General features: G+C 49.7%; 1 protein-coding gene across 2 annotated transcripts in view; it reads right to left on the bottom strand.

The window, feature by feature from the left end:
• FAM13C (family with sequence similarity 13 member C) overlaps nt 1–25,375 on the bottom strand; it is a 78,049-nt gene that overhangs the window by 29,951 nt on the left and 22,723 nt on the right. For both annotated transcript variants that reach the window (XM_051982623.1, XM_051982624.1), the window contains exons 4-5: nt 15,505–15,623; nt 4,740–4,803 (exon numbers count right to left, since the gene is read on the bottom strand). In XM_051982623.1, the coding sequence (XP_051838583.1) occupies nt 4,740–4,803; nt 15,505–15,623 (183 nt within the window). The remainder of the gene's footprint in view (nt 1–4,739; nt 4,804–15,504; nt 15,624–25,375) is intronic.

Here is a 25,375-nt window from a genome sequence, read left to right as displayed (position 1 = left end):
AAGTCGCAGACCAGGCCGCTCTCAGAGGGACAGGGAAGGTGCCCGCGGCCGGGCCGAGGAGCAGGACGGCTCCGTGCGGATTAGGGACACAAAGGGGCAGGAGGCAGAAAACAAAGCAAGGAGCCGTGGGCAGGTCTGGGGGTGCGAGTGCCCGGCGTATACTGTGCATGGGGGCTTGTGTGTGTGTGTGAGTGTGTGTGTGTGCATCTCTCCGTGTGTGTGAATGTGTGTACATCTGTATACGCTACGTACTAGTATCAGTGCATACACAAACGGCACTGTGTGTGTGTTTGTGAGTGTGTGTGAGCATCTCCATGTGTGTGAATGTGTATGTGTACACGAGTGCGTTTATGTGTAAGAATATACCGACTGCGCATTCACACGCATGTGTGTCTGTAAGCGTGTCTGTGTGCACATTAGTGTGTCTGGACACGAACGTGTGTATGCCTTTATTAGCATCTTTAAAATATTTTCTTTTCAAATAGATATGAATATGAGACTACAGTTTCAAAGACATCTAACTCTTCAAGTAATTTCCTGTGCATAAGAAAGGAAACTCAGATTATCACATCTGCTGTTTAATGGGGGCTCGGGGGAGGCTGGGGGGGGGGGGGAGGCGCCTGGGTCTCCTCACTTTGTCCAGGCTGGAGGTGCAGCCGTCACTCACTCCGATGCCTGACTCCGCCCCCTGGTTCTGGTCCATTTCTGACCAGGTCCAGTCCATCGGCCTCGGCCACGTTTCCGGAGCATCGTTTTCTCAGACTTGCGCAGACGCCCAGGCTCGGGCCCAGCTGGAGCTCGGAGCTCGATCCCACCCGCCCCGGCCCCCACGGGATCGGGGCCCCAGGCTCAGCGCCCGCCTTCCCAGGGAAAGCACCTCCCAAGAGGAGGAAATTCCCAGCCAGAGACAGCGCACGGCAGCCCGGGTCAGTGCCAGCTCTGCTCCAAGCCCCGATTCATGCAAAGAAAGGCCGGACCCCAAGCTCAGCTTCTGGCCGACGGCGCCCCGAGGCCCGGGCTGCCCTCCTCCGGCTGCTGCGCCCTGCACTGGACCGGCTCTCCTCAGACTGGGCTCAGCCCTCAGGGACTGTCCTTCCCCCGCCCGAGATGGGGAAGCTTACGAAATCACAGGCAAAAAAACCCAGAAACTGAGCGGATGCCCCTCAATGGGAGAACGGCGGGGTAAACTGTGGTACATGAAGGTTGTGGAATATTACTGTTCGGTAAGAAACGACCAGCAGGAGGATTTCAGAAAGGCCTGGAGAGACTGACAGGAACTGATGCTGAGGGAAATGAGCAGAACCAGGAGATTGTTATACATGGCAACAAGAAGACTATGAGATGATCAATTCTGATGGACCTTCTTCAGCAATGAGATGAACCAAATCAGCTCCATTTGTTCAATAAAGAATAGAACCAGCTCCATCCAGCGAAAGAACTCTGGGAGAGGACTATGAACCACTACATAGAATTCCCAATCCCTCTCTTTTTGCCACCTGCATGTTTGATTCCTTCACAGGCTAACTGTACACTATTTCAAAGTCCAATTCTTCTTGTGCAGCAAAATAACTGTTTGGACACATATATGTATATTGTATTTAACTTATACTTTAACATATTTAACATGTATTGGTCAACCTGCCATCTGGGGAAAGGGGTGGGGAGGAGAGGAAAATTGGAACAAAAGGATTTGCTGAAAATTATTAAAATGCTGAAAATTACCCATACATATATCTTGTAAATAAAAAATAAAAAAATCACAGGCAAGAGCCTGGATGGATCTGATATTCCCTAATCTAACAGGGCGAGGAGCAGAATCAGGCAATGCATTCTGGGTCAAGGTCCCCACTCATGGCCACCAGAATCATGGCACCCATTCTTCAATTGATAAATGGTCAAAGGATATGAACAGACAATTCTCAGATGAAGAAATTGAAACTATTTCTAGCCATATGAAAAGATGCTCCAAGTCATTATTAATCAGAGAAATGCAAATTAAGACAACTCTGAGATACCACTACACACCTGTCAGACTGGCTAGAATGACAGGGAAAGATAATGCGGAATGTTGGAGGGGATGTGGGAAAACGGGGACACTGATACATTGTTGGTGGAACTGTGAACACATCCAGCCATTCTGGAGAGCGATTTGGAACTAGGCTCAAAAAGTTATCAAACTGTGCATCCCCTTTGATCCAGCAGTGTTTCTACTGGGGCTTATACCCCAAAGAGATACTAAAGAAGGGAAAGGGACCTGTATGTGCCAAAATGTTTGTGGCAGCCCTGTTTGTAGTAGTTAGAAGCTGGAAAATGAATGGATGCCCATCAATTGGAGAATGGCTGGGTAAACTGTGGTATATGAACATTATGGAATATTATTGTTCTGTAAGGAATGACCAGCAGGATGAATACAGAGAGGACTGGCGAGACTTACATGAACTGATGCTGAGTGAAATGAGCAGAACCAGGAGATCATTATATTCCTCAACAACAATACTGTTTGAGGATGTATTCTGATGGAAGTGGATCTCTTCAACAAAGAGAAGATCTAACTCAGTTTCAATTGATCAAGAATGAACAGAAGCAGTTACACCCAAAGAAAGAACACTGGAAATGAATATAAACTGCTTGCATTTTGGTTTTTCTTCCCGGGTTATTTCTACCTTCTGAATCCAATTCTCCCTGTGCAACAAGAGAACTGTTTAGTTCTGCACACATATATTGTATCCAGGATATACTGTAACCTATTCAACATGTAAAGGACTGCTTGCCATCTGGGGGAGGGGGTGGAGAGAGGGAGGGGAAAAATCGGAACAGAAGTGAGTGCAAGGGACAATGTTGTAAAAAATTATCTGTTAATAAAAAGTTATTTAAAAAAAAAAAAAAGAATCATGGCACCCCAAGGCCTGATCCAAGCGCATCGATTTCTGTCAAGCTAATTTAACAATATGTTCAGGAGTAAAATCTGGGACAAGCTAATTATAACTTCGATGGGCAGCTACGTGTGCAGAACAATGGGCTCAGACATGGCTGAGTTATACTTTTAACTGCCAAGTGGATTTGCTTCCAAAAAGCTCGGGTTCAAATCGTCACTAGCTGGAGAACCATGGCCCAGCCCCTTTCCTCTCCTACAAAACGACCTCCACGAGCCCTTCCCGGACGACGGTGGGTCGGTAAGCCCGATGGCCGCAGTCTCAGGGGACCAAGAGCTGGAGGACCCCAACCCCGGTTTTTGAAGCACAAAGATGGTTACGACAGGGACCAGAAGTGGGGAACGTGGTTGGGGCCCAAGGCTTGGGAGCAGGGAGCTCAAAGCCTTCCTTCATTGATCTTTTATTGGATTAAAAAGGCGCCACCGATGCTCTCACTTTTGTTTTTGACTCTGTCCTTGGATCTCAGTGATCTCCCCTCCTCTCAGAAGCCCCCACTGTTACCAAGACAACGACCTCGTCTCCAGGGGATGCTTCCTGCCACATCGCCGGCCCACCGCCTCCTATGGAGCCCCGGGATGGACTGGGCCCTATTTTAAAATTCTAATTTGGACCAAGGGAGGACCTGATTCCCTGGATGGAGAGAACTTCAGGGAACTTTCACTGCTGGTCCACGCCTTGGTAAAAGCTGGCAAGGATCCCCAAAATATCTCATACAGATAAGAAGCTGAGCCCCCCACGGTCACACACCGTTAAGTATGGGGTCTCTGCTTATGATTCCTGATACCTTTGTCTCTGAATAAGGACGGGCAGTAAATAGATTTGATTGAGTTCAGCCTCAGACAAACCGAGACCTGTTGAGGACGGAGCCTAAAAAGGCTATTCCCCCCCCCACACACACTGCATCCAGGCCATCTCCAGTCGTCCCAATCTGTGTCTGGCCACCGGACCCAGATGGCTCTGGGGGGAAAGCGAGCCCAGCCTCCCTTGCTGAAATCTATTTCACTCATGCTATGACATCATCTCCCTGATCTCACTGGAGAACAAAGGGCAAACAACAAAAGAACTCTTAATACAGACCAGCGATGAAAAAAAACTAGATTTGGACAGAACCTTAAAGCTTTTCTAATCCAAAAACAATAAAACAATTCATAATACAGACTGGAGATTTAAAAAAAAAACCTCAGATTTAGACAGAACCTTAAAGCTTTTCTAATCCCAAAACAATAAAACAACTCAATACAGACCAGCGATAAAAAATTTAAATTTAGACAGGATCTTAAAGCTTTTCTAATCCAAAAATACCAAAACAACTCTTAATATAGACCAGTAATAAAAAAAAATTAGATTTAGACAGGTCCTTAAAGCTTTTTTAATCCAAAAACACCAAAACAACTCTTAATGCAGACCAGTGATAAAAAATTTAGATTTAGACAGGACCTTAAAGCTTTTCTAATCCAAAAATAACAACTCTTAATGCAGACTAGTGGTTAAAAATTTAGATTTAGACAGGACCTTAAAGCTTTTCTAATCCAAAAACAACAACTCTTAATGCAGACCAGTGGTTAAAAAAAGAAAAAAAAAAACAGATTTAGACAGGACCTTGAAGCTTTTCTAATCCAAATCTGTCCTTTTAAAGGAGCTATCTGAAGCTCAAGGAAGGCAGAGACAGGGCGGTAAGTTAGGACTTGAACCTGGGTGCTCTCTCCAATAGGAAGTTCTTTCCAGCACACTGTGCTAGAAACAGGAAGGGCAGAAAAGAAAGCGCAGTGAGTTGGGGGGTCTGCTTCACGGGTCACTAGTACCTACCTCATTTAAGTCCCGCAGAGGCTCCAATGCTTCCTTTGGCCAGCCAGCCGCCCTCTGATCCGATCTGAAAAACACAAAGAAACGTGTCTCGCTTCGTATCTGCTTTAGCTACAGCGTCCATGACGAGAGGTCAAGGCTCCCCTGCCCCAAGGCCTGGTGTCCCACATCGGACGGGATGGGGATCAGAGAGACGCTCGACCGGCCATCATCCCACGAGTGAGAAATCCATGGGCCATCTCCCATAGTTTCCCCTGACTCTCAGGGATTGGTGACAAATTCGTTCTATTTATTGGTGATAAATTGGTGATTAACTGGTGATAGATCTCTGAACAGTCCATCTTGGTTCTTTGGGTCACAATCAGAATGATGGACCTGCTTAAATAATTGTTTCCTTTTTGTATCATATATAAATGTGTACAGATGTACATCTGTATGTTTCAGATACGGGTTTTATATTTATTCCTATCATAGTTCATGCTATTAGAGTCTAATGGTTTGAAAGTTATTACCCCATTTTATAAATGAGAAAAATGGCGCTCAGAAGGGTCAAAGACACTTTGCCCAGGGTCAGTCGGCTACAAAATATCAGAGCAGAGATTCTCTGTGACACTGTCCCCCAAAATTAATTACTTTGTAAAATCAGTCTTCATGTGCTATATAAAAAGGTCAAAGGGCAAAAGGATTTTAAACAACACTTGCTTTCTCAGAAGTGAGCATCCAAAGGGCAAGAAGATTTTAAAAAATATTTGCTTTCCCAGATGTGAGCATCTAAATAAATCGCTTCGGTTCAGACCCAGTGCCGAAAAGCTCCCGGATTCGGCGTGTGGCCATCAAAGCTCGATCTGTATTTCCAGCAGATTCCCCTTCCCTCTTTTCTAATCCATTCCTGGGCTGAGTGAACAGCATCCACAGGAGGAGCGTTGGTAACCATGGAAACAGTTTGCTGTTGGAGTGGATAACGACTTGCTTGTCTCAGCTGGGGTCCTGCACAGGTCCATTAGGACCCACTGTTGGCCTGAAAAGTCGGGTCCCTTCCCCTCCCGGAGGCCTGTGGCTTTGGGACTCCTCTCCCCCAAACGCAACTCTGACTGTCGGTGTGGACCCCTCTCCCTCTTCTGCCCCCAGACCCAAGGATTTAGAGTTCTTGGGGTGATTTTGTGAATGATCGTTCCTCCCAATGGAGCTTCGAGATTGAGATCTAGCTAGAAAATTCTCTTCAGTTCTATTCGGTCACATCCCCCTCCCCAAAAATTACTACATTGATCCAAACATCTGCTCTAATAGAACTCAAGGAAACAGGGTACAATAAAATTATCCACAGGCCTCCCAAACTTGAGGACCATGAGAAGGGAGCGTCTGGACCCAGAAGGATGCCTTCAAATACCTGAAGGATGGCCACATTCGTGTATCAGCTCAGCAGCTAATCCAATAGTGAAGATAGGTGACAATGGACATTTGTGGGGATCAGGACAAATGCAAGAGGGAAGGGCCCAGATGGGATGTGGGAAGGAGCCCGCTCTTTGGGGGTCGGCTCAGGCACAGACTGGACGAACACGTGGACGCATTATGTCCATATCAATATAGAGGGACACCATGATCCTTCCCAATATAAAAGTGTGGGGTTCGGGGCCAGGGCACTTGAGCTCCCGGCTCTGGAGGCTTTTCTACCTTTCCTCCATGTGAAAACCCATTTTTCCCCTCGATCCCCACTTTACGGCTCCTCTGCATGTGTTGTCCCACCCCTTCCCCCCATTAGGATGCTTGGGACAAGGCATTGTGTCTGTTTATACTGGTATTCCCAACACTTAAGTATACGTATGTATACATTAAGTGCTTCATTAATGCTCATTCAATAAGTGAAATAAAAGGAAAAAGTTTTAAAAATCAGCCTCAGATTCTCCCTTGTGATCTTCATGAGAGACTTGTGAACTCAAGACCCAAAATCAAAATATGTGCATGGATCAGGATCTGTCCACATGGACGGGACCCTCCTCCGCATCCTCCTCCGCAAGCCTGCTGGGGGAGTCCGTCCAGGGCACTGGAGGCCGCCCGCTCTCACCACGGGGGCCCCGACTTGGCCGGACCCTCGCTCCGATTCTTTTCATCACACATTCTCTGAGGGCGCATGAACAAAGACTTCTTTTCTCTTCTTTCTTCGAGTATATTTTGGCTTTGTCTCTCTGTTCACACAAATGTAAGATTTATTCATATTATGTATTCTACGTGTCCACAGGCGACAGACGTTAATGCCGGTTCACTTTTGTTATCGTGCTTGCTGACTGACTGGCTGACCCCCATGACAGACAAGGAAACAGGCACAGCAACGCCCACCGCCGTGAGCGGGCTCCACGCTCCTAAACGCCCCTTTCCCATGTGCGTCACCTTGGAGCTCTTCCCCCGTTCTGGGTTAAGATCTGCGACTTTCTGGCGATCAGATGAGGCCCCCGGCTTCCTTCTCAGACTAGGGTTTTTAAGAGAAAACATAAAGTGCACAGGATCACCAAGGGAAAGCAGGAGTTGGTGACTTTTTGGCTCCTCAGTATCTGCCCCCAGACCCTCTGGGAGGTCCATGGTTAACCCCGAGGTAAGGGCCCCCGTCTTTCGTCTGGGAAGAGATGCTCGATAACCGTTTATTGATCGACGCATCCACAGTGTGCTCTGAGTGCTCCTAGTCCCGAGGGATCGCTGCTCCCGTGTTCCCTCTGGGGCAGAGAAAAGGAAGAGCCTTGTTCTGGATACTGTCATTCTTCCTGGGCTCAGCGTCCCAGCTCCTGAGCAGCTGCCAACGATTGGCGGATCCTCTTGCGTTCACACCCACCGATAAATCAGCAGGGATTTGTGGGCCCACGTTACTGAGGCAGGGATCCAGAGCCCGAATCAGGGGGAGCCTTCAGCACCTCGGGCCCTGGCTTTCCCCCATTATTCTTCTAGAACGCAGCTTCCCTACACTCAGGGACTGTCTCTTTCTGTCTCTGTATCCCCAGACCTGTCTTGGTTCCTGGCATGCAGTAAGCGCTTACTAAATGCTTGATGGCTGAGCAGAAGGTCTATAAAGTGAAAGGATGAGACTTTACTGTCTCCCATGTCTGTTCTCTAGAGAGTGAAGGAGCTAGAAGCTTCTCAAAGTCCAGTCTCCTCCCCAAGAAGATCCTGGGAGCTGGGACCAGCCCACACGGCAGGAACAGGACATAGATGACAGGTGACTGGGCCCCCAAAGGCTCCGGGGGGTCGTGGAGACGTGGAAGGAACAGAGCCGCAAGCTACGAGGGACGCGGAGCTCCAGCCTTATCCCGAGGGACGGCGAGGACCGGGACAGAGCTTCCGGCCAGGGGAAGGGCGGGGGAGCAGGAAAGGCAGAGAGGGGGCTCACGGGGCAGCTTCGGATCCACCCTCTGACACTCCCGTGGCTCTGGGGCAGGGGGGCAGCTCTCTCAGCCACTCTCTCACCTGTTTTCACAGCCAGGGAACCGGACTCGGTGGTCGCAAAGATCCCAGCATCAAATCCGTGGCTCCGAGTGGGAAATAACGGGTCATGTTAAAAATCATTGTAAAAGACACGGGGATTTTCAGCGGATTGTAAAGTTCATAGATACTTTCTAAAACAAACAGACCAAAACCTGACTGTGCTCTCTGGCTGTGAGAAAGGAGCCGGCGGTGGGGATGCAGGCGTGGAAGCCCGTGGCTCCCCCACGGAGAAGGCCCTCCGGCAGGGAGGCCAACGGGGCCCGGAAGGACCGGGAGCTTGTGGCCGGGCCAGCCCTCACCCATTTCCAGCGGATTCTTTGGAGGAAGAGTCCCGCCTGCTCTGCGTGGCCAGGACCAGCGGGAGCAATGGCCCAAGCTGAGCCAGAGTGAGGGAGGATGCTCTGAACTCAGAGCTGCGGCTGCGGGGGCCGGAAGGGGCCGCCTCCCCCCCAGGGCAGGAGGGCTGCTTGGGGCGCTCTGTGAGGGGGGCCCCGACCTCTGCTGGCCGCCCCCTCCCTGCCCCAGCCGGGGTGTTCCTCACTCCCACCAGCTCCCCTGGGCCCAATTATCGTCTGTGCCCGTGTACAAAGGCTTCAGCCCGCCCCCCCAGCGCCCAGTCCTGCCGCAGGAACTGCCTTTTAGACCCGAGGTGGCTCACACTGAACCCTGAACTCATTATTTCCCCCAAACCTTCCCCACCTTCCCAGGTCTCCTCAACGCCCCCAACCGGTGACTTTGGGGCATCCTCACTTCTACTGCACAAATTCTCTGGCACCGGCCCCTTCTCACACAGCCGCCCCTGGGGGTCAGGCCCTCAAGCCCGCCCCAGAAATCTCCACGCTGCTCCCCTACTCCCCCCCATTCTCATTCTCCAGGGCTGTGCCCGAAGGACACTGCGCAAACATAGGCCGGACCAAGACCAAAGGAAAGGTCATCAGCCTGGCCCACTTGGGCCCGACGCATCTTCTCAGCCTCCCTGGACACACCCCCTGCAGCCTGCCGTGATCCCAATCCTTCATCCGCTGGTCCTGCTGGAATGGCCCCCCTTCCCCCTGTGGCTCCCACAGTGCTCCCCACCTCTCAGCCTCCCTGGACGTCCCCTGCCGTGATCCCAATCCTTCATCCGCTGGTCCTGCTGGAATGGCCCCCCTTCCCCCTGTGCCTCCCATAGTGCTCCCCACCTTCCCAGGCCTCCCCCATCCCCAAAGTCCAGCCCCTTCTTCTCTCCCCCCTCCCCACTCTCTACTTCTCACCTCCCTCTCGGGGCACACGCCCGTTCCCTGCCCCTGGCACCTGTTCCTCGCCCCGAGGGAACCATTCCCTGCTTTCTCGGCCCAGGCGGCTGGCAGAGTGCCCGGGGAGGGCGGCACCCCCCAGTGATGGTTAATTGGCCGACGATCGATCAGGGCATTAAAGGTCCCGTTAAGATGGAGATGCGGGATGTAAAAGAAGCTTCCCCATGAGTGGCCGGGTCATCACCAGCTTATCTGCTTAACCCGGGTCCCCCCTGCCCCGGCCGAGGCTGACACTGGGCTGACGCTGAGCTGACGGAAGGGAAAAAGCTGGGAGGGGGGGAGGGGGGAGGGGAAGGGCAGGGGGGAGAAAGGGGGAGGGGAGGGGCCTGACTGGGGCTGGAGAGATTCGGGAAAATCTGAGTGGACAAAATAACCAAAAACAGGAGGGGGTCAGGGCGAAGGCTGCAGGCAGGGACTGAAGACAGGCTTCCATTCCTTCATCCTTGACTATTTTCCTAGAGATCCCTCCCTGGCAAACAGTCAGTTCCAGAATCCAGGGTTCAAACGGCCCAGAAAGGTTATTTATTCAACCCAGTTTAGCTGGTGGCACAACAGGGATAGCTTGGAGTCAGAAAGGCCCGAGTTCGAATCCAGACGCTTGATTCTTTGGGGAACTATGGAATTAAGCTCTGCTTGCCTCAGTTTCCTCAGATGTAAGATGCAGATAATAAGAGTGCGAATCTTGCATGATTGTTGAGAAGATCAGAGATAACATTTATAATGTGCACTTAGCACAGTTCCCAGCACACAGTAGGCGCTGTATAAATGCTCCTTCTCCCACCTCCCTCCCCTCCCAACACATATATATGTATAAAATATACCTGACCACAGATTTGTTTTACAATACTCCCAATACAATGTCGATTAGCCCTTGCTCGAAAACCTCCAATGAGGGGAGACCCCCAAGGGGAGGAGAAAGGGGGAAGAAGGAAGGGAATAAGTATTATAGTATTATCTCACCCTCACAACAACCCTGGGAGGCAGGTGACGTTATTATCCCCATTTTACAGATGAAGAAACTGAGGCAGACAGCCAATAAGTGACGGAAGCCACATCCAACTCAGGTCCTCCTGATCCCAAGCCCAGTGCTCCATCCACCGCGCCCTCAAAGCAACACATCATACTTCCGGTCTGTCCTCCCTTCCGTTCCCCCAGAGATACCATGGACGGCCTCCTTCCACCAGCTGGGATCTGCCATTTGCACTTGCCCCGAGTCAGCAGCCCCGAAGGGCCGACATGGCAGATCCCAGCGGGGGTGTGGGAGGCAGGGGGCTGGGGCAGACCCTGGCTCTGGAGACTTCCCAGCTGGGCCTCCCTCAAACTGAAAGGGCCCACCAGGGGTCAATGAAGAGACCCCCTCCTTAAAGAGTAAGAGAGCGTCAGGGAGGGAGAGCACGCCCGGCGTGGGGGAAGCCCGCAGAGACTGAGGGTGGGAATGGGAGGAGATTTGCAGCATCGATCCGGGGGTAAGGTGATGGAGCCCATATCCGGTGGGACAGTGACAGAGGCCAGACGGAGACTCCTCCTCTTCTCCCTCCTCCTCCTCTTCTTCTTGAATACTCATTCAGAGGATGCCGCAAAGCTGAAATCCTCAGCCTCTGGCCCGTACGGGACATGGGGGTGCGGGATGGAGAGGAATCTAAGATGGCTCCTCGGTTGGCAGCTTGGGGGTCTGGGAGGAGGCAGCTGCCCGCCAGTAAGAGGGAAGGCAGGAAGTACGGAGGGCTCTTTTTGTCGTTCGCTTGCATTTTGTTTTCTTTCTCATTTTTTTCTTTTTTGATTTCATTTTTCTTGTGCAGCAAGAGAATTGTATAAATAGGTTTCTACGTATTGGATTGAACATATATATATTTTATTAAAGCTTTTTTATTTCCAAAGCACATACATAGATAATTTTTTCCAACCTCGACCCTTACAACACCTTTTGTTGCAGATTTTCCCCTCCTTCCCCCCATCCCCTCCCCCATCTGGCAGGTAGTCCAATACCTGTTAAATACAACATATATTTTAACATCTTTAACAAATATGGGACTAGCTGCCATCTAGGGGAAGGGGTGAGGAGAAGGAAGGGAACATTTGGAATGGAAGTTTTTGCAAGGGTCAGTGTTGAAAAAATATCCATGCATATGTTTTGTATATAAAAAGCTTTAATTAAAAAAAAAATAAATAAATAAACCACAATATTCTTCAAATTTGCAAAAAATAAAAAAAAAATTAAAAAGATATTTTAAACAATCGGTTTAATGGACAGCCCGCTCAGCACGTCCGATAAGCATTTGGAGACATAAGGCTGGAGGTCAGCGGAGGTACTGGGGCAAGATTTGAGCGTCATTAGCACAGAGGCGGCCATTAAATCCACGCGAGCTGCTGAGGTCACCGAGTGAGTGGTTTGGAGGGACAAGAGAAGGGGGCCCAGGATGGAGCCCGGGGCCGGCCGGCGAGGGAGCAGGAGAAGCGGGGGAGCCGAGCGACACAATAACGCAGAGAAAGGACAATCGAGGAGGAAAGAGTGACCGCGGTGTCCAGCAAAGCCGCCGAGAGGTCGAGAACCAGGAATGAGAAAAGTCCCTCCGACGTGGGTGGTCACTTTCCGGCCCCAGGAGGCCCTTAAATGTTTGTTTAAATTAACACGGCTTGGCTGGGAGTAAACTGAAAATGGGCGCGCTCAGGATTCAGACCCGGCTCTGGGGCCTGCGAGCCTCAGACTCCCCGCAGACCTTCGCCAAAGCCCCCGGCCTTGATGGTCCCTCTAGCTCCGAATCTGGCCATACAAACACAAGGGAATGGGCCGGCCAGGCTATGTCTGGCTTCTCACACCTGTCCAGTGTCGGTTGTGTTCATTTTTAATTCCAGGAGAAGCTCTCCTGACGTCCCTGCCGGAGCCGAGCAGCTGGGCCCAGAGGCTGTTCCGCTCTCACTGCCCACTCCGGTGACCGCCCCATCCCCAGCCTCGAGCTCAAGGGACCATGAGCTGGGATCCCACTCAGGGCTGTGGCCTGGTCTAACAAGGCCAGGAAACGCCAGACGATGGCCTCGGGACCAGCCCTGGGGGAGGGCCCTCGAATTGGGTCCAGACAGACCCAACCGTCGGGCGTGAGCAGGGGGAGTCCGGGCAGGACCCCCCAAAGCGTTCACCGAGGTGGGGCGAGACCCCCTAGGAGCCCCCCAATGTTTACTCTGGGACCCTCCGGCCAGTGTCTGCCAGCTCAGAGGGAAGCTGGGAACGCCCTCCGCCTCCCCTCTCTCAAAGAGGGCTCTTCCCTAGGCCCAGTTTCTGGCTTAGCCTCTCACCAGCTTTCTCTCCCGTGGGTCAGGAGGCAACCGAAGGCTAGAAAGTGATTTAAATTTTAATCCAGACCACGCTTAATTAGGGAAGCAAATTAAATTCAGCAAATCACAAGCATTCATCCAATTCAATCAGATCTAACAAGCACGTATTAAGTGCCTGCTATTCCTTCAGTCAGCATTTATTAAGCAAGCAGGAAATAAGTGCTCCTGGCGGGAAGAAGCTGGGATCACAGTGACTGGAGATCTGGCTCAGGGGCCATCCTGAGGCTGGATCTCTCTGTTTGCCTTCACTTTCTCATCTCTAAAGTGGGGATAACAGGGGCAGCTCCCCGCCTCCAGACAATGACGGCTGGAAAGCAGCGACTCACAGAGCACCTCAAACGCTGCTGGGAGAACAATGAGAGCACGTCTGTGAAGTGCTTTGTAAAAAAAAAAAAAGAAGTGGAGAACAAATGGGAGTCACTACGACTGTCCGATGTTCGATTAACTGAACGGAAACCATCACAAGCTTGGGATGCGGAGACAGCGGGCTCTGGGTGACAGGAAAACAGGCTCCATCCCCTGTGGCTGGAGCTGGTCCCCCATGGAAGGCCCCTCCCCCTCATGCTGGGAACCCCTCGCTTCAGCCCGCACTCGGCTCACCTCACCCCTTACCTGACCTCACTGGCTGCTCTCTCCCCCAATAATTACACGTGCATTTGTTCTGCATCTCTGTGTGCGTGTGTGTCTCCGTGTAAGTGTGAGGAGTAGGGGCCGTCTCAGTCCGTTCCTGTGCCCGGCCAGTCCATGATCCCATTTGGGGTTTCTTGGCAAAGATCCCAGGGCAGTTCACCATTTCCTTCTCAGCTCATTGACAGGCCAGGGCACAGAGGCAAACAGACTTTCAATGAGTCACATGGCTAGGAAGCATCCGGGGCAGGATTCAAACCCAGGACAGAAGTCTTTCCCTAACTCCAGGCCCAAACTCTAGCCACTGAAACACCTAGCCCCTCCACCTGGCAAACAGTAGGTGCTAAATAAATGCTTGCTGAGGAAGAAATGTCAGACTTTTCCCACTTGTTAATTTTTCTTTTTTATTCTGTTATTGGATGGCTCTCTAAGGAGAAAGGAGGAGAAACTGGGAATGTAGGTAAAGAGAAAACAAAAATTTTAAGGGTTTTTTTTTTTTTTTTAAATAAAACGGCCAGATAAACTCCACCAACGTGACCATTTGGCCACGGGCCAATCTCCTCTTCTCTGGTCATTTTCACAAGGACAGAGTAAAGTCTGGCTTCTATTTAGAAAAGTCTAACCTGTCATTTCCAGAAACAAAATAGAACAGCTAAACAGAGTCGATCGTGAGGCGTTAGGATATCTCAAAGAGCCTTGCAATGCCCCCAGCCGTGAGACAGTCCCTGACACCGTTACGCCATTCGGTCTGGCTTGCTGCAGACAGGGGCAGAGGCAAAGCCCTTCTAGGAAGCGGGTGTGTATGAGAGACACAGAGAGAGAAAGAAAGATAGGGGAGGGAAGGAGAAGGAAGAAGGGAGGGAGGGAAGGGAAAAAGGAGAGAAGAAAGGAGGCAAAGAGGGAGATGAGAGGGAGAGAGGATATGTCCAGATTGTTTTGTTTTTTCCCAGAGGAGAGGAAGCCCTCAGACACATGTCTGCTCATTTTCTACCCCTGTTCCCGTTGGATATGATGGCCACAGTCCAGCCCTGCCCCCACCCGTCTCCATACAGCTCTCTACAGAATTTGGGAAGGGGACCCAGAGGCCAAGAGTTGGAGGTGACCTCACAGGCCACCAAGTCCAGTTCATCCCTAAAGCAGAATCTCCTCTACGCTATCCCTGACAAGCGGTCATCCGGCCTCTGCTAAAGCCTTCCAGTGAGGGAGAACTCGCTTCCCCCAGGCAGCTCGCCGAACTTTGGCTGTGTATTATTAGAAATTTCTTCCTTGCATTAGATTGAAATCCACTTTTTTCCATTTCCACCCATTGCCCCCGGCACATCCCTCGGGCCGAGCTGAGCACCTGTAATCCCTCTTCCGTGTGACAGCCTTTCAAATACCTGAGGACAGACATAATGTCCCCTATAATGATGACATAACGCTGCCCACTGGACACAGATTAAGACTGATGACTCACGACCTCGGCCAGGAAGCTGCCATCCGCGGTACAATTTAACCAGGCAGACCAGCCTTACGAGCAGATCTGACAAGCAGGGGTCCATTTTCATTCATGATGGGATCGAAGGAATACAGGGTCATAAGAACACAGACTTGGGGCAAGAAACCAGCTTGGAGGCCATCCAGTCAACCCCCTCATTCTGCAGATGTGAGAAAGCTGAGGTTAAAAGCTTTGCCCATCATTAGTAGGCGGATCACAGAGCTGAGAGACTGCCAAACTGGAGAAGACTGCTTCTCTCTCACCTCTAGTCAGTCTTGCATTGGTCAGTTTCACAATGGTCAATTTCACACTGGTCCTTTTCACATTGGCCAATTTCACACAGGTCAGTTTTGCACCGGTCAGTTTCAAACCAGTCAGTTTTGCACCGGTCAGTTTCAAACCAGTTGGTTTTACATCGGTCAGTTTCACATAGTCAGTTTCACAACCAGTCACTTTCATGCTGGCCAGTTTCACAATGGCCAGTTTTATGCTGGTCAGTCTTACACTAGTCAGGCTGATACTACACATGTTCACATTTCTGAGAAAGAGACCACCAGTGGGGGGCTCTTACCTTGGCTGATGTCGCACCCCATCCTGACAGTGGAAGGTGACACTCTGAGGACTCTCATTAGCTGGGCCTCCTGCTCTCCCCTGCCATTCCGATGGGCTAGGGGAGACGTTCTCTGGTTCCTGTGAAAAACAACACAGAAAGAGAAGGCGTGGTCAGTGGCAGTGGGAACACGGAGGGGCAAGGTGAGGATTACATAAGATCCTAGATCTGCAACCAGAAGTACCCAAAGGTCCCATCTGCTCCCCAGAGCTGAGGAAAATGAGGTCCACAGAGATGAGAAAGGCTGTCATATAAATAACGATATTATCATTTGAACCCAATCCCCCAACCTCAAACCCAATGCTCCTTCTACTAAACTACTCGCATCTCTTGTAGAAGCTTCTACACTCATTTGACTGGGGGAAGAGTACAGTTCCCTTGACCAGAAAAACCTTTAATAGATTTTTGTTTCCCTTAATTGCTTTACTGTGAAAAATGCCGGCCTGGGAACTTTGAACAGCCATTTCCCCCTAACCCCCAAACTAATTCTTCATTTAATCTCAAGCAAGCCCAAGTCAGTCCACAAAACAAAGTAATTTTTAAAAGCTGATGGGGCAAATGCACACACATGCACATACGACTACTGATGACAACTCTATTCATAGTGCACTTTAAGGTTCACAAAGTACTTTCCATATATTATCTTATTTGAATCTCACAACAGTCCCTAAGGGGAGGGACTGAAACTCTCACAACACTCATTTTTACTAATGAGAACTCTGAGCCTCATAGACAGACAGCTAGGAAGCCCAACGTTTGGAGTGCCAGTCAGGAAGAGCCGAGCTCAACACCAGCCTCAGAAGCTTCCTAGACGTGCGACATCGGCCAAATCACTGAGCCTTTGTCTGCCAGAAGAAGGAAATGCAGTGTCTTTGCCAAGGAAACCCCACACGGGTCCATTGAGAACGAGGTACAAGTGAAATGACTGAGCAAAAAAGAGCCTTCAAGAAGGGGCTTAGCCAGGATCACATAGCTGGGAAGTGTTTGGAAGCAGAATTTGAACTCAGATCTCTCCTGATTCCAGACCCAGTGTTCCATTTACTCACTCCACACCGTCTCTACTCCTGTGCATGAACTCAAGGAAGCGATGTCGCCCTTTAAAAGGTTGCCCCGTGTCTTAAGATGGTATTGTTCACATTCACACACACAGTACCCCTCTCTCTCTCTCTCTCTCTCTCTCTCTCTCCCCCACCTTCTCTCTGTCGCTGTCTCTTAATCTCTCTCTCTCACGCAAAAATAAGATAACATAAACACTTTGTGCTTTGCAAGCTTTTTGTATAGACACTTGCCATTATCCAACTCTGTGAATACACATGTATTATTATACAAGGAAGTTTATCTCATTCTTCAAAGATCAGTGCTGCCTTACAACAGGGTTCACCCCCATACACACACAGAGTGCCCATGCACTTATACACTCAGGATCCCCGCCAGCGAGCAGACATCGGGAACATCCCTGGCCTGGCCATTCCTGAATTACTCCCTTCACTCTGTAGCCAGACTCTCTGGACAGCGGAAACACCCTCCAGGACAGAATGAATGAACCACCCTCTGTTCTAGGCCCCTCCGGGTGTAAGCGGACGCACAGCTGCCTGGTCCCCAGCCAGGGAGCACCCTGGGACCTCGGCCCTCCCTTCTCCAGCCCCTTTACCTCAGCACCTTGCTGGGGGACAGCAGGTAATCTCTTCCAGCTCCTTTGGAGCTCCTGGTCACGATGATGCTTTCACTGCCCCAGTCGCTTCTCCAGTCAGTCAGGACTTGAACCCCAGACCCCCCGGCTCCCAAACCGTTATCCACTATTATCACCCACTCATTCCCTCATTATACACTACGAGTACCTAAGTTGTCGCTTTGTAGCTCTCAAACAGCGTCCTTTCTCAAGTAGCTCTATCTACTGTTGCTTGGCAAGAGGGCTGAGTTCGGAGATGGAGGCTTTAAATTCAAATCTCAGTTCTACAAATCGTTCCCTTTTTCTTGTGTCACTCCGCTTTTCCTCACTGGCCTCAGATTCCCCAGATATAAGAAGGAAGTTTGAAAAAACTCCCTCCAAGCACCTTTCTAAATGGTATAGTCCAGCTACGGAGGCTTTTTTATTTGGAAGGCTGCTTGACCATCTACCTGATTTATGACAAGGCACTCAAAATCCCTGGGTCTCAGTCTCCTTTTTGTACCAAGATGGAAGGTCTTGGACCAGATGATCACTCAAGGCTGCTCCAGCGTTAATATCTGTCGATCCTGGGTCCTTACGTTCTCACCTAACTGGCCCGAGTCAGCAGGACAACAGCTGGACTGATTCCCATTGACTTTCTAGTGTTTCCAATAAACTGCTCGATGTCCTGTTTCCAAGTAGCCTTCGGAATCTGATTACCCAGATGCCATCTGCTTTCCGAAAAAGCCTTTCTCTCCCATATCCCACTGGTTCTTTGGATTGTTCCTTCAATAAATTCAGTTCTTCTCCATTCTTGCTGGGCAAACCAGCTTGGAGGGTCCCATCTACTTTTTGTTCCCTAGTCTCCCATCTCCTCTACCTAACTCTTCTCTGTCCTAAGTACTCCATTTTAGGAGAGGCCCTGGAGAGCTGGAAGGACCTTCTAGCCTAAGTTCCTTATTATAAAGATGGGGAAACTAAGGCAAGGACACTGGGGGGAGGACGACTGAGGTAAGAACATGACTCAAGAGCTGTATGACCCTGGTTCATGGGCTCACATGTAAAATGGAGATAATAACGGCACCTACTTCTCAGAGTTGTATTGTGAGGATCAATGAGACACGGTTTCTCAGCAATATTATAAAGAAAAAATGTCAATAAAAAGTTATTATAAAATTTTAAAAAAAAGAAAAAAAAACTCTTAAAAGATTTAAGAACCCTAACAGATGTAATGATAACCCCAAGTCCAGGTCTGCAAATAAAGCACAATATCTTTTTAACATCAAGGGACAGAGCAAGCCACAGCTTTGGACACGGGCACTAAGGGAATGGACTGTGTATATTTGTGGGGAGTTTATTTTTTTAATATTCAAATTCAAGGAAAATGCCAATCACATCCAGAGAGAGAACTATGCAGACTGAATGTGGATCAAAGCACAACCATTTTCACTTTGTTTTTTTCTTTCTCGTGTTTCTTTCCCCTCCCCCCCCCCTTTAGTCTGGTTTTTCTTGTACAACATGACAAACGTGGAAATATGTTTAAAAGGATTCCAAATATTTAAGCTAAATCAGATTGCTTGCCGTCTGGGGAGAGGGGGGAAGTGAGGGAGGGAGAAAAATTTAGAACAAAAGTTTCCCAAAAATGAACGTTGAAAACTATCTTCATATGTATTTGGAAAAATAAAACACGATTAAAATTTTTTCAAAGTTCAAGTTCAGGAAAAATAGGAGGTACAGAATAAACGCATGTAAAAAATAATTAAATGAGTGGATGAGCAAATAAATGAGGGAGGAGGGAGAAGAATGTACAATGCTTTGCAAACCTTGAAACACTATATAAGTTCTAGAGGTTGTTATTTATGTCACTTATAATTATGCAATAGGTAAATCCTTGGGATTATACATTTCACACAAATATTTGCTCATGAGGTCATCGCTAATCTCACATATACATAGACACACACCCAAAACAATTGACATTCAAATAGCAATTGACCCTGAAACTCCCAAGTCCCTCCCTTCCACAAAAAAGACCTGGACTTCCAAGGAAAACAATTTCAAAATCCAGTCTTTTATCAGCATAAAGATGACGCCGCCTCAGGCCAGAGACTAATGGGATTGGTGTGTTTGGCAAAGGAAGATGGCCTGATGTTGTGTAGAACAAATAAGCTTCATTCTCAGGTTCTGGCCCGTCTGATTTCGGATCTGCCAGGGGCAGGAAGGGTCCCGAGCGTGGGAGCGGACGGAGCAAAATTGTAGCGCTTTCGGGGGTATTTGGGTAGCCTGAGCCTCCCAGAAAGGACGTGGCCTTTAGTTAGCTGTTTGTCTATTGAAACCCTGGAAGGATGTGACGGAGAGGCAGCCCTTGGACAGTCTGGACTCAAGGTCAAGGAGAGCCTGGCTGCAGGCCCGGCTCTGACGGTCACTGGCCCGTGGGCCCTCTCTCTACAGAACAAGGGTGGGAAAACTGCGGACCCCTTCTGCCTCTAAATGCACAAAATGAGACATGAAGGATCACGAAGGAAAGCGGTCGCAATTATAAAACTATATAAAAACAGGTTTGCGGACTGGAGCAGAACCCGATCCCAGCAACCCACACCTGGACGGGATGTCTCCCCCGCACCTGGACGGGATGTCTCCCCCGCACCTGGATGGGATGTCTCCCCCGCACCTGGATGGGATGTCTCCCCCGCACCTGCAGGGGGGAGGAGCTTGTCTTGCTGAGGCAGCGTGTTCCACGCGGCCTGCCAGAATGATCAGGAAGGTTTCACTCAAGCCCTGCCCAGCCCGGCCCCTCGCTCCTACAACGGAACCAGCCTACTCTGGCTTCTCTGTGAAAACCTTCCCAGAATCCCCAGCTATAAACGCTCAGTTCTTCCAGCAAGTCCTTGTGGATGGGCTCAGGTCAGTGCCCTTCCCAAAATGTGGCTCTTTGCCCCACTGGGCTCTGGGATTTTTCTCAGTCGTCACAGACCTGCCAGTGAGGATGGGAAAGAGTGGGAGAGGGGGTGGGGGTACAGAGTGGGGGCGCCTGGAATGTCAAGATCAGGATTCCCGTCATTAGTCGGAGGCCCCGTTGAGTCCACAAAGTCCCACCTTCAGCGTGGCTACGAGAGAAAGCCCCCCTTACTACGACCCCCCTTAATCTGGACTGAACAGGAGGAAAGCCAGGTGGCACGGCGACATCAATTGTGAATCATAAAGAACTTTTAGATATATTCAGGCTATGCTACTTTCATACACATAGTAACCACATTTGGGCCAATTCAAACACAGAAAAGATCTTTGAGCAGTTGTTTAATAAAACAATAACTTATAATAGCATTTAAGTCTGGCCGCCTGGCACACAGTAGGCACTTGATAAATGCTTACTGACTGAACAACTCTTCCTGAGAATTGCTCGAGTGCTTTGAATTTTTCAAATAGGTTTGACCTCTGTTCTCTCTCTCCCTCCTTCTCTGTCTCTCCATCTCTCTCTGTCTCCTTCTCCTTTTCTGTCTCCCTTTGTCTTATTCTCTTTCTCTCTTTTTCTGTCTCTGACATTCACTGTCTCTTTTTCTGTCTCTCTGTCTTTCTTTCTGTCTCTCTCTCATTCTCTCTCTGTCTTTCTCTGTCCTTCTCTCTCTCTGTCTCTTTCTCTCTGTCTCTTTCTCTCTCTCTCTTTCTCTCTCTTTCTTTCTCTCTCTCTCTCTCTCTCTCTCTCTTTCTCTCTCTCTCTCTCTCTCTTTCTCCCTCCCTCCCTCCCTCTTTCTGCCTCTCCCTCCTTTCCTCTTTCTGTCTCTTTCTCTTAGCCTGCCTGTCAATCTCTTGCATATAAATTAATACACCTTGTCAGCAAGGAAGCAAGGGAGAGATCTCACAGTGAATCAGAGTAGGGTGCAGCATATTACCAATTAAAAGTCTGCTCAAAAACAGGCTACATGCATATTAGAAAGAATAATGAAATACAGAGAGAGCAGGATGGCTCAGGATAGCCCAGGATAGCCCTGGGCCCCAAGTCAGGAATCTCATGGCTCAGATTAAGCCCTAGACATTTCCTGGCTGTTTCCATATCTGTAAAACGGGGTTAGTTATAGGACCTGCTTCTCAAGGTTACTGTGAGGAACAAATAAGGCATCTAATCTTATTAATTCTCCAGCACCCTTCAGGCTGCCCTCTGGAACAAAGCAAACCTTTCTAACAATCCCCTTTCCACATGATCCTCGAGAACACTATCTTCTGGTCAATCCTCAGAGCAGACCCTTTGGGGCCAGCCTCCACTTCTGTCCCCATCCAGGGGCCTTTTTTCCTGGCCACCTTCCAGGCTGCCTCCTTCTCTTTCAGGAGACGGCCCTTTAAACTGAACATGCCATTGCAGCCACGGGCTGGCCAGGGCAGAGTCCATCCAGATTATCGCCCTCCTGGCCCTAGGCCTCTTCTGCCTCTCTCTGACTCCTTTTCCACAAGGCTCCATCCCCATCCTCCTCCTACTTGCTTCTGAAGTTGATTTTTTGAACCCGAGGTGGGACTTTGCATTTAAGCAAGGCAAGTTCTCAGCGAAGGTGCTGGAGGTGTTGACAGGAAAACTGGAAAATCTGGTCTCTCCAAAGTTCCTTCCAAGATTTTAATTTTAAGGCAACAAACACTCAGAAAAGGGAACTCCTTCCCACCAAACGGCCCTACGGACACACATCAGTTTTCCAGCAGTCATAGCTTTCTCACTGTGATGTCTGGCAAATCCCTGTTTCTTTAACAAAGAATACAATATTCACAAGCACAAAAATCTCTGTAAAGAAATCTCTTAATTAAATTTACCTTAAGCAGATTTTTGGCGGGGAGCTGGGGTTCAGGAGATATGGAGGCTCTCAGTCCGAAAAGCTCCTAGAATACTCTCCCACTTCATCTCAGCCTCTAGGTTCCTATATTTACTTACTAGCTGTAGGACCCTGGAAAAATCACTTAACCTCGTTTGCCTCAGTTTCCTTCTCTGTAAACGAGTTAGAGACAGAAATGGCAAGCCACTCCACTATCTGCCAAGAAAACTCCCCAAAGCTGGACATGAGTGAACAATAACAAGGGAACGGACTGAACTGAAGTGAGTAATGTTAACCCTCGGACGGTCTAGCAGGTTCTCCAAGGTTGGCTCCCTTCCCATTTTCTGGGTATTCTATACCCAGGGAGAATAAGTGAACCCCTTGGGGTTTCAGAGCAGGGTCCCACTTTCCCGATCCCCAGGTCTGGAGCAAAGATTGTAATTCCATTCTCTGCAAAGCTAAGAGAAAAAAAAAAACAACTAAAAATGGAAATTGAAAATACAAATATATAAAAATATAAAAAATATAAATACTTGGAGGCTCTGGACTAAGTGTCAACTGCCAAATCCTGCCTGCAACCTCTCAGCCGGCTGAATTTTGCTCAGACAGCCCCTCTATCTGACTTCTCTCACTTTCTACAGCAAAACACAAACTCAGATTGCCACTCAAAACCGCGCAGGGTCACAACAAAGCAAATTCCTAAACGTCCAAAAGCACGCCTAGGGGAGCCATTGCCTGCTCCCTAGGACTTTGGGCTGGGGGGAAAGGAGAGGAGAGAAGATTTCACCATGTTGCAGAGCTCTGTCACTGCTGGTCTCCCCAGACCGCCGGACACTCCCTCTCTGGTTCTGTGAGCGGAGCTGGGTCCACAAGAACAGCAGAGGCTTCCCGCTGGAAAGGTGGCTCCTCGCTCTGGCCCGGCGGCTGCTCTCCAACTGGCCGTGGCTTTCCCAGGAGGGCTTTTTAAAACTCCCTCTGGTACTTCTGCTCCGCCCTCAGTCCTGATCTAGATTAGATTAAAGCTCCCCGCTCTCAGCTCAGAACATAAACAGCTCCAGAGACTTCAGGGACTTTAGGTCTGGCCCAAGAAGCGTTAAATTCATTGATCTCATCATCTTTCCCCTGACTCTCCCCCTCCCACTTTCCCTATTACCCCTCTCCCCACCCCCCAATCTCAGGCTGCAGCCCAAAGTCTCCCTGGTCTCCCTGCCAGCTCTCAGCCGACATGCGGCAAGGCTGCCCCATCTCTCCCAAGCATCCCCTTCCCCGGGGGCAGCCCCTTGGCACCCTCTCCTGGGCCCGCCCGTGGGTCTCTCTGCCTCAGGCCCCAGCTCAGGCCCGGCCCTCCCTCCCCCACTCAATAAACTCCAGCATCCCTAAAACACAGGACACTCTGAGTTCGAGGCCCTCCCCCCCCCAAGCTGGAAAGTGAAGGGGTGGGACCAAGGCCCCACTGGGCTCTAAAACTGAGAAGTGACCCTGAAATTAAACGTTTAATTAAATAAAAATTAAATTAAATAAATAAACATACTCACTAAGTCTGTCACGGGGGGGGTGGGGGGTGAGGGTGGGGGGTCATTCTAGAACAAGCCGGACTAGACGGGCCTAATTACCCGCCCAATTCCCCAGATTCTGTGATTTTAAAGAAGGCAACAACAAACCGGGCCCAGAATTCAGGGGGAAGAAGGGCAAAGGTGGCTGCGTGGAGGTCTGACGCCCGGCGTGATGGCGACTTGTGCGGTCGCTCAGGCAGCGAACGTCCACCCGGGTCCATCCCTGGCCTTCTGACCCAAGAACTCTCCCCCTGCAGGAGCTGCCGCCAGAGGCAAGGCCGGGCCGGGCCCAGGGGGCCTGAGTGTACATCAGCATCAGACACCTGCTGGCTTAGTGAGTCACAGACCCAGTCACTCGTCAGGATGACTGAGGGAGGACCGGGGGTCTCCATCATCGGGAGGGGAAGGAGCGGGAATGAGCATCTCCGGCACCTACTAAGTGCCGGGCCCTGCGCCGGACCCTCCCGGGGAGCCGGGTCCTCCTCAGGTCCCAGCTGAGGGAGCCTGCCCAGAGCCACCCGGCCGGGAGGTGACCGACGGCCCCAAGGTGAGGTTCGAGGACAGCCAGAGGCGTCGGAGGGCCACAAACAGAACGCTCCAAGAATGTAAATAATGCCGGCCGTCACGTAGCGCGTAGTGCGGTGTGGGCCACAGGGCCGGGAGCACTTTCCAGTCTGGCCCAGGCACTCACCCCGAGCACGTCGCACCACGGCGCGCCTCAGTTTCCCCACCTGTAAAAGGCCCGATGAGGTCCAGGAGCATGGAGCGGCCTTCCTGACAGCCGGGGGTCCGAGAACAGCCGGGCTAGGGCAACCCTGCTCCAGGGACGGGCAGCGAAAAGCAGGCCCCGGCCAAGCCCTGGGGCACAGCTACAAGGGGGGGGGGGGTCCTTCCCAGCTTGGGGGGCTCTAACGGGCAAGGTTACATAATACATAATCATGGGCTAAGTATGTGTCATCTATCCCATCCCAGCAGATACACAATTATACATATGATCCTATAATGTGGTTACGCAAGATTTATAATGTATACGTTATGTGATATATAATTATACACCAGGAACAATTTATTAAGCGTGTGGTTATATTATATATGACATTTAGCTATATATCATAAATAATTATATCATGTGTATATCATTTGCATTGTTATATATTTAAATATATAATCACATATTATTATGATTACTATATAATTAACTATATGTGGTTTCTATTTGTATATGATCATATACAATTTATGATTATTAATATATGCATATATAATCATTATATGAAATGAATTGTAATATCATTATACATTATACTACATGTAATTATCATATACCATATAATTAATTCTCTGTATGTATTATATAATTTTAATACAAGATAATTATAATATGCTATATAACATAATTATATGTAATGTAATTCTGTATCATCCATTAATCACATAATTTTTACAAAATGACAGGAAGAGAGAACCGCTAGCTCCCGAGGGGTTCGGGAAAGGCTCCCCTAGAAGGTGGCGCTTGGGTGGAGCATCACGGGAAAAGCGGCATTCCGAGAAGCCGAGGTCAGGGGCAGGAGCCTTCCGGGAATGGGGTATGGAGATGGGAGATAGAGGGTCCCATGCACAAGCAGCAGACGGCCAGCACGGCCCAGCACAGAGTGCACGGAAGCAAGAACTCGGTGACCAAACTAGAAAAACAAGTTGGGGGCGGAGTTAAAGGGAAATAAACCCCGAGAAGGGCGGCTGTCCATCACTGGAGAACGGCTGACAAGCTGTGGGACATGACGTAAGGGGCTAGTACTGCTCTACAGAAAACGACAAACAACCTGATTCCCGTGAGCTGG

Source organism: Antechinus flavipes, chromosome 2 (assembly GCF_016432865.1).
Source record: "Antechinus flavipes isolate AdamAnt ecotype Samford, QLD, Australia chromosome 2, AdamAnt_v2, whole genome shotgun sequence".
Lineage (NCBI taxonomy): Eukaryota > Metazoa > Chordata > Mammalia > Dasyuromorphia > Dasyuridae > Antechinus > Antechinus flavipes.
Note: the sequence above shows the minus strand (reverse complement) of the source record. Positions and strands in the feature narration are given on the sequence as shown.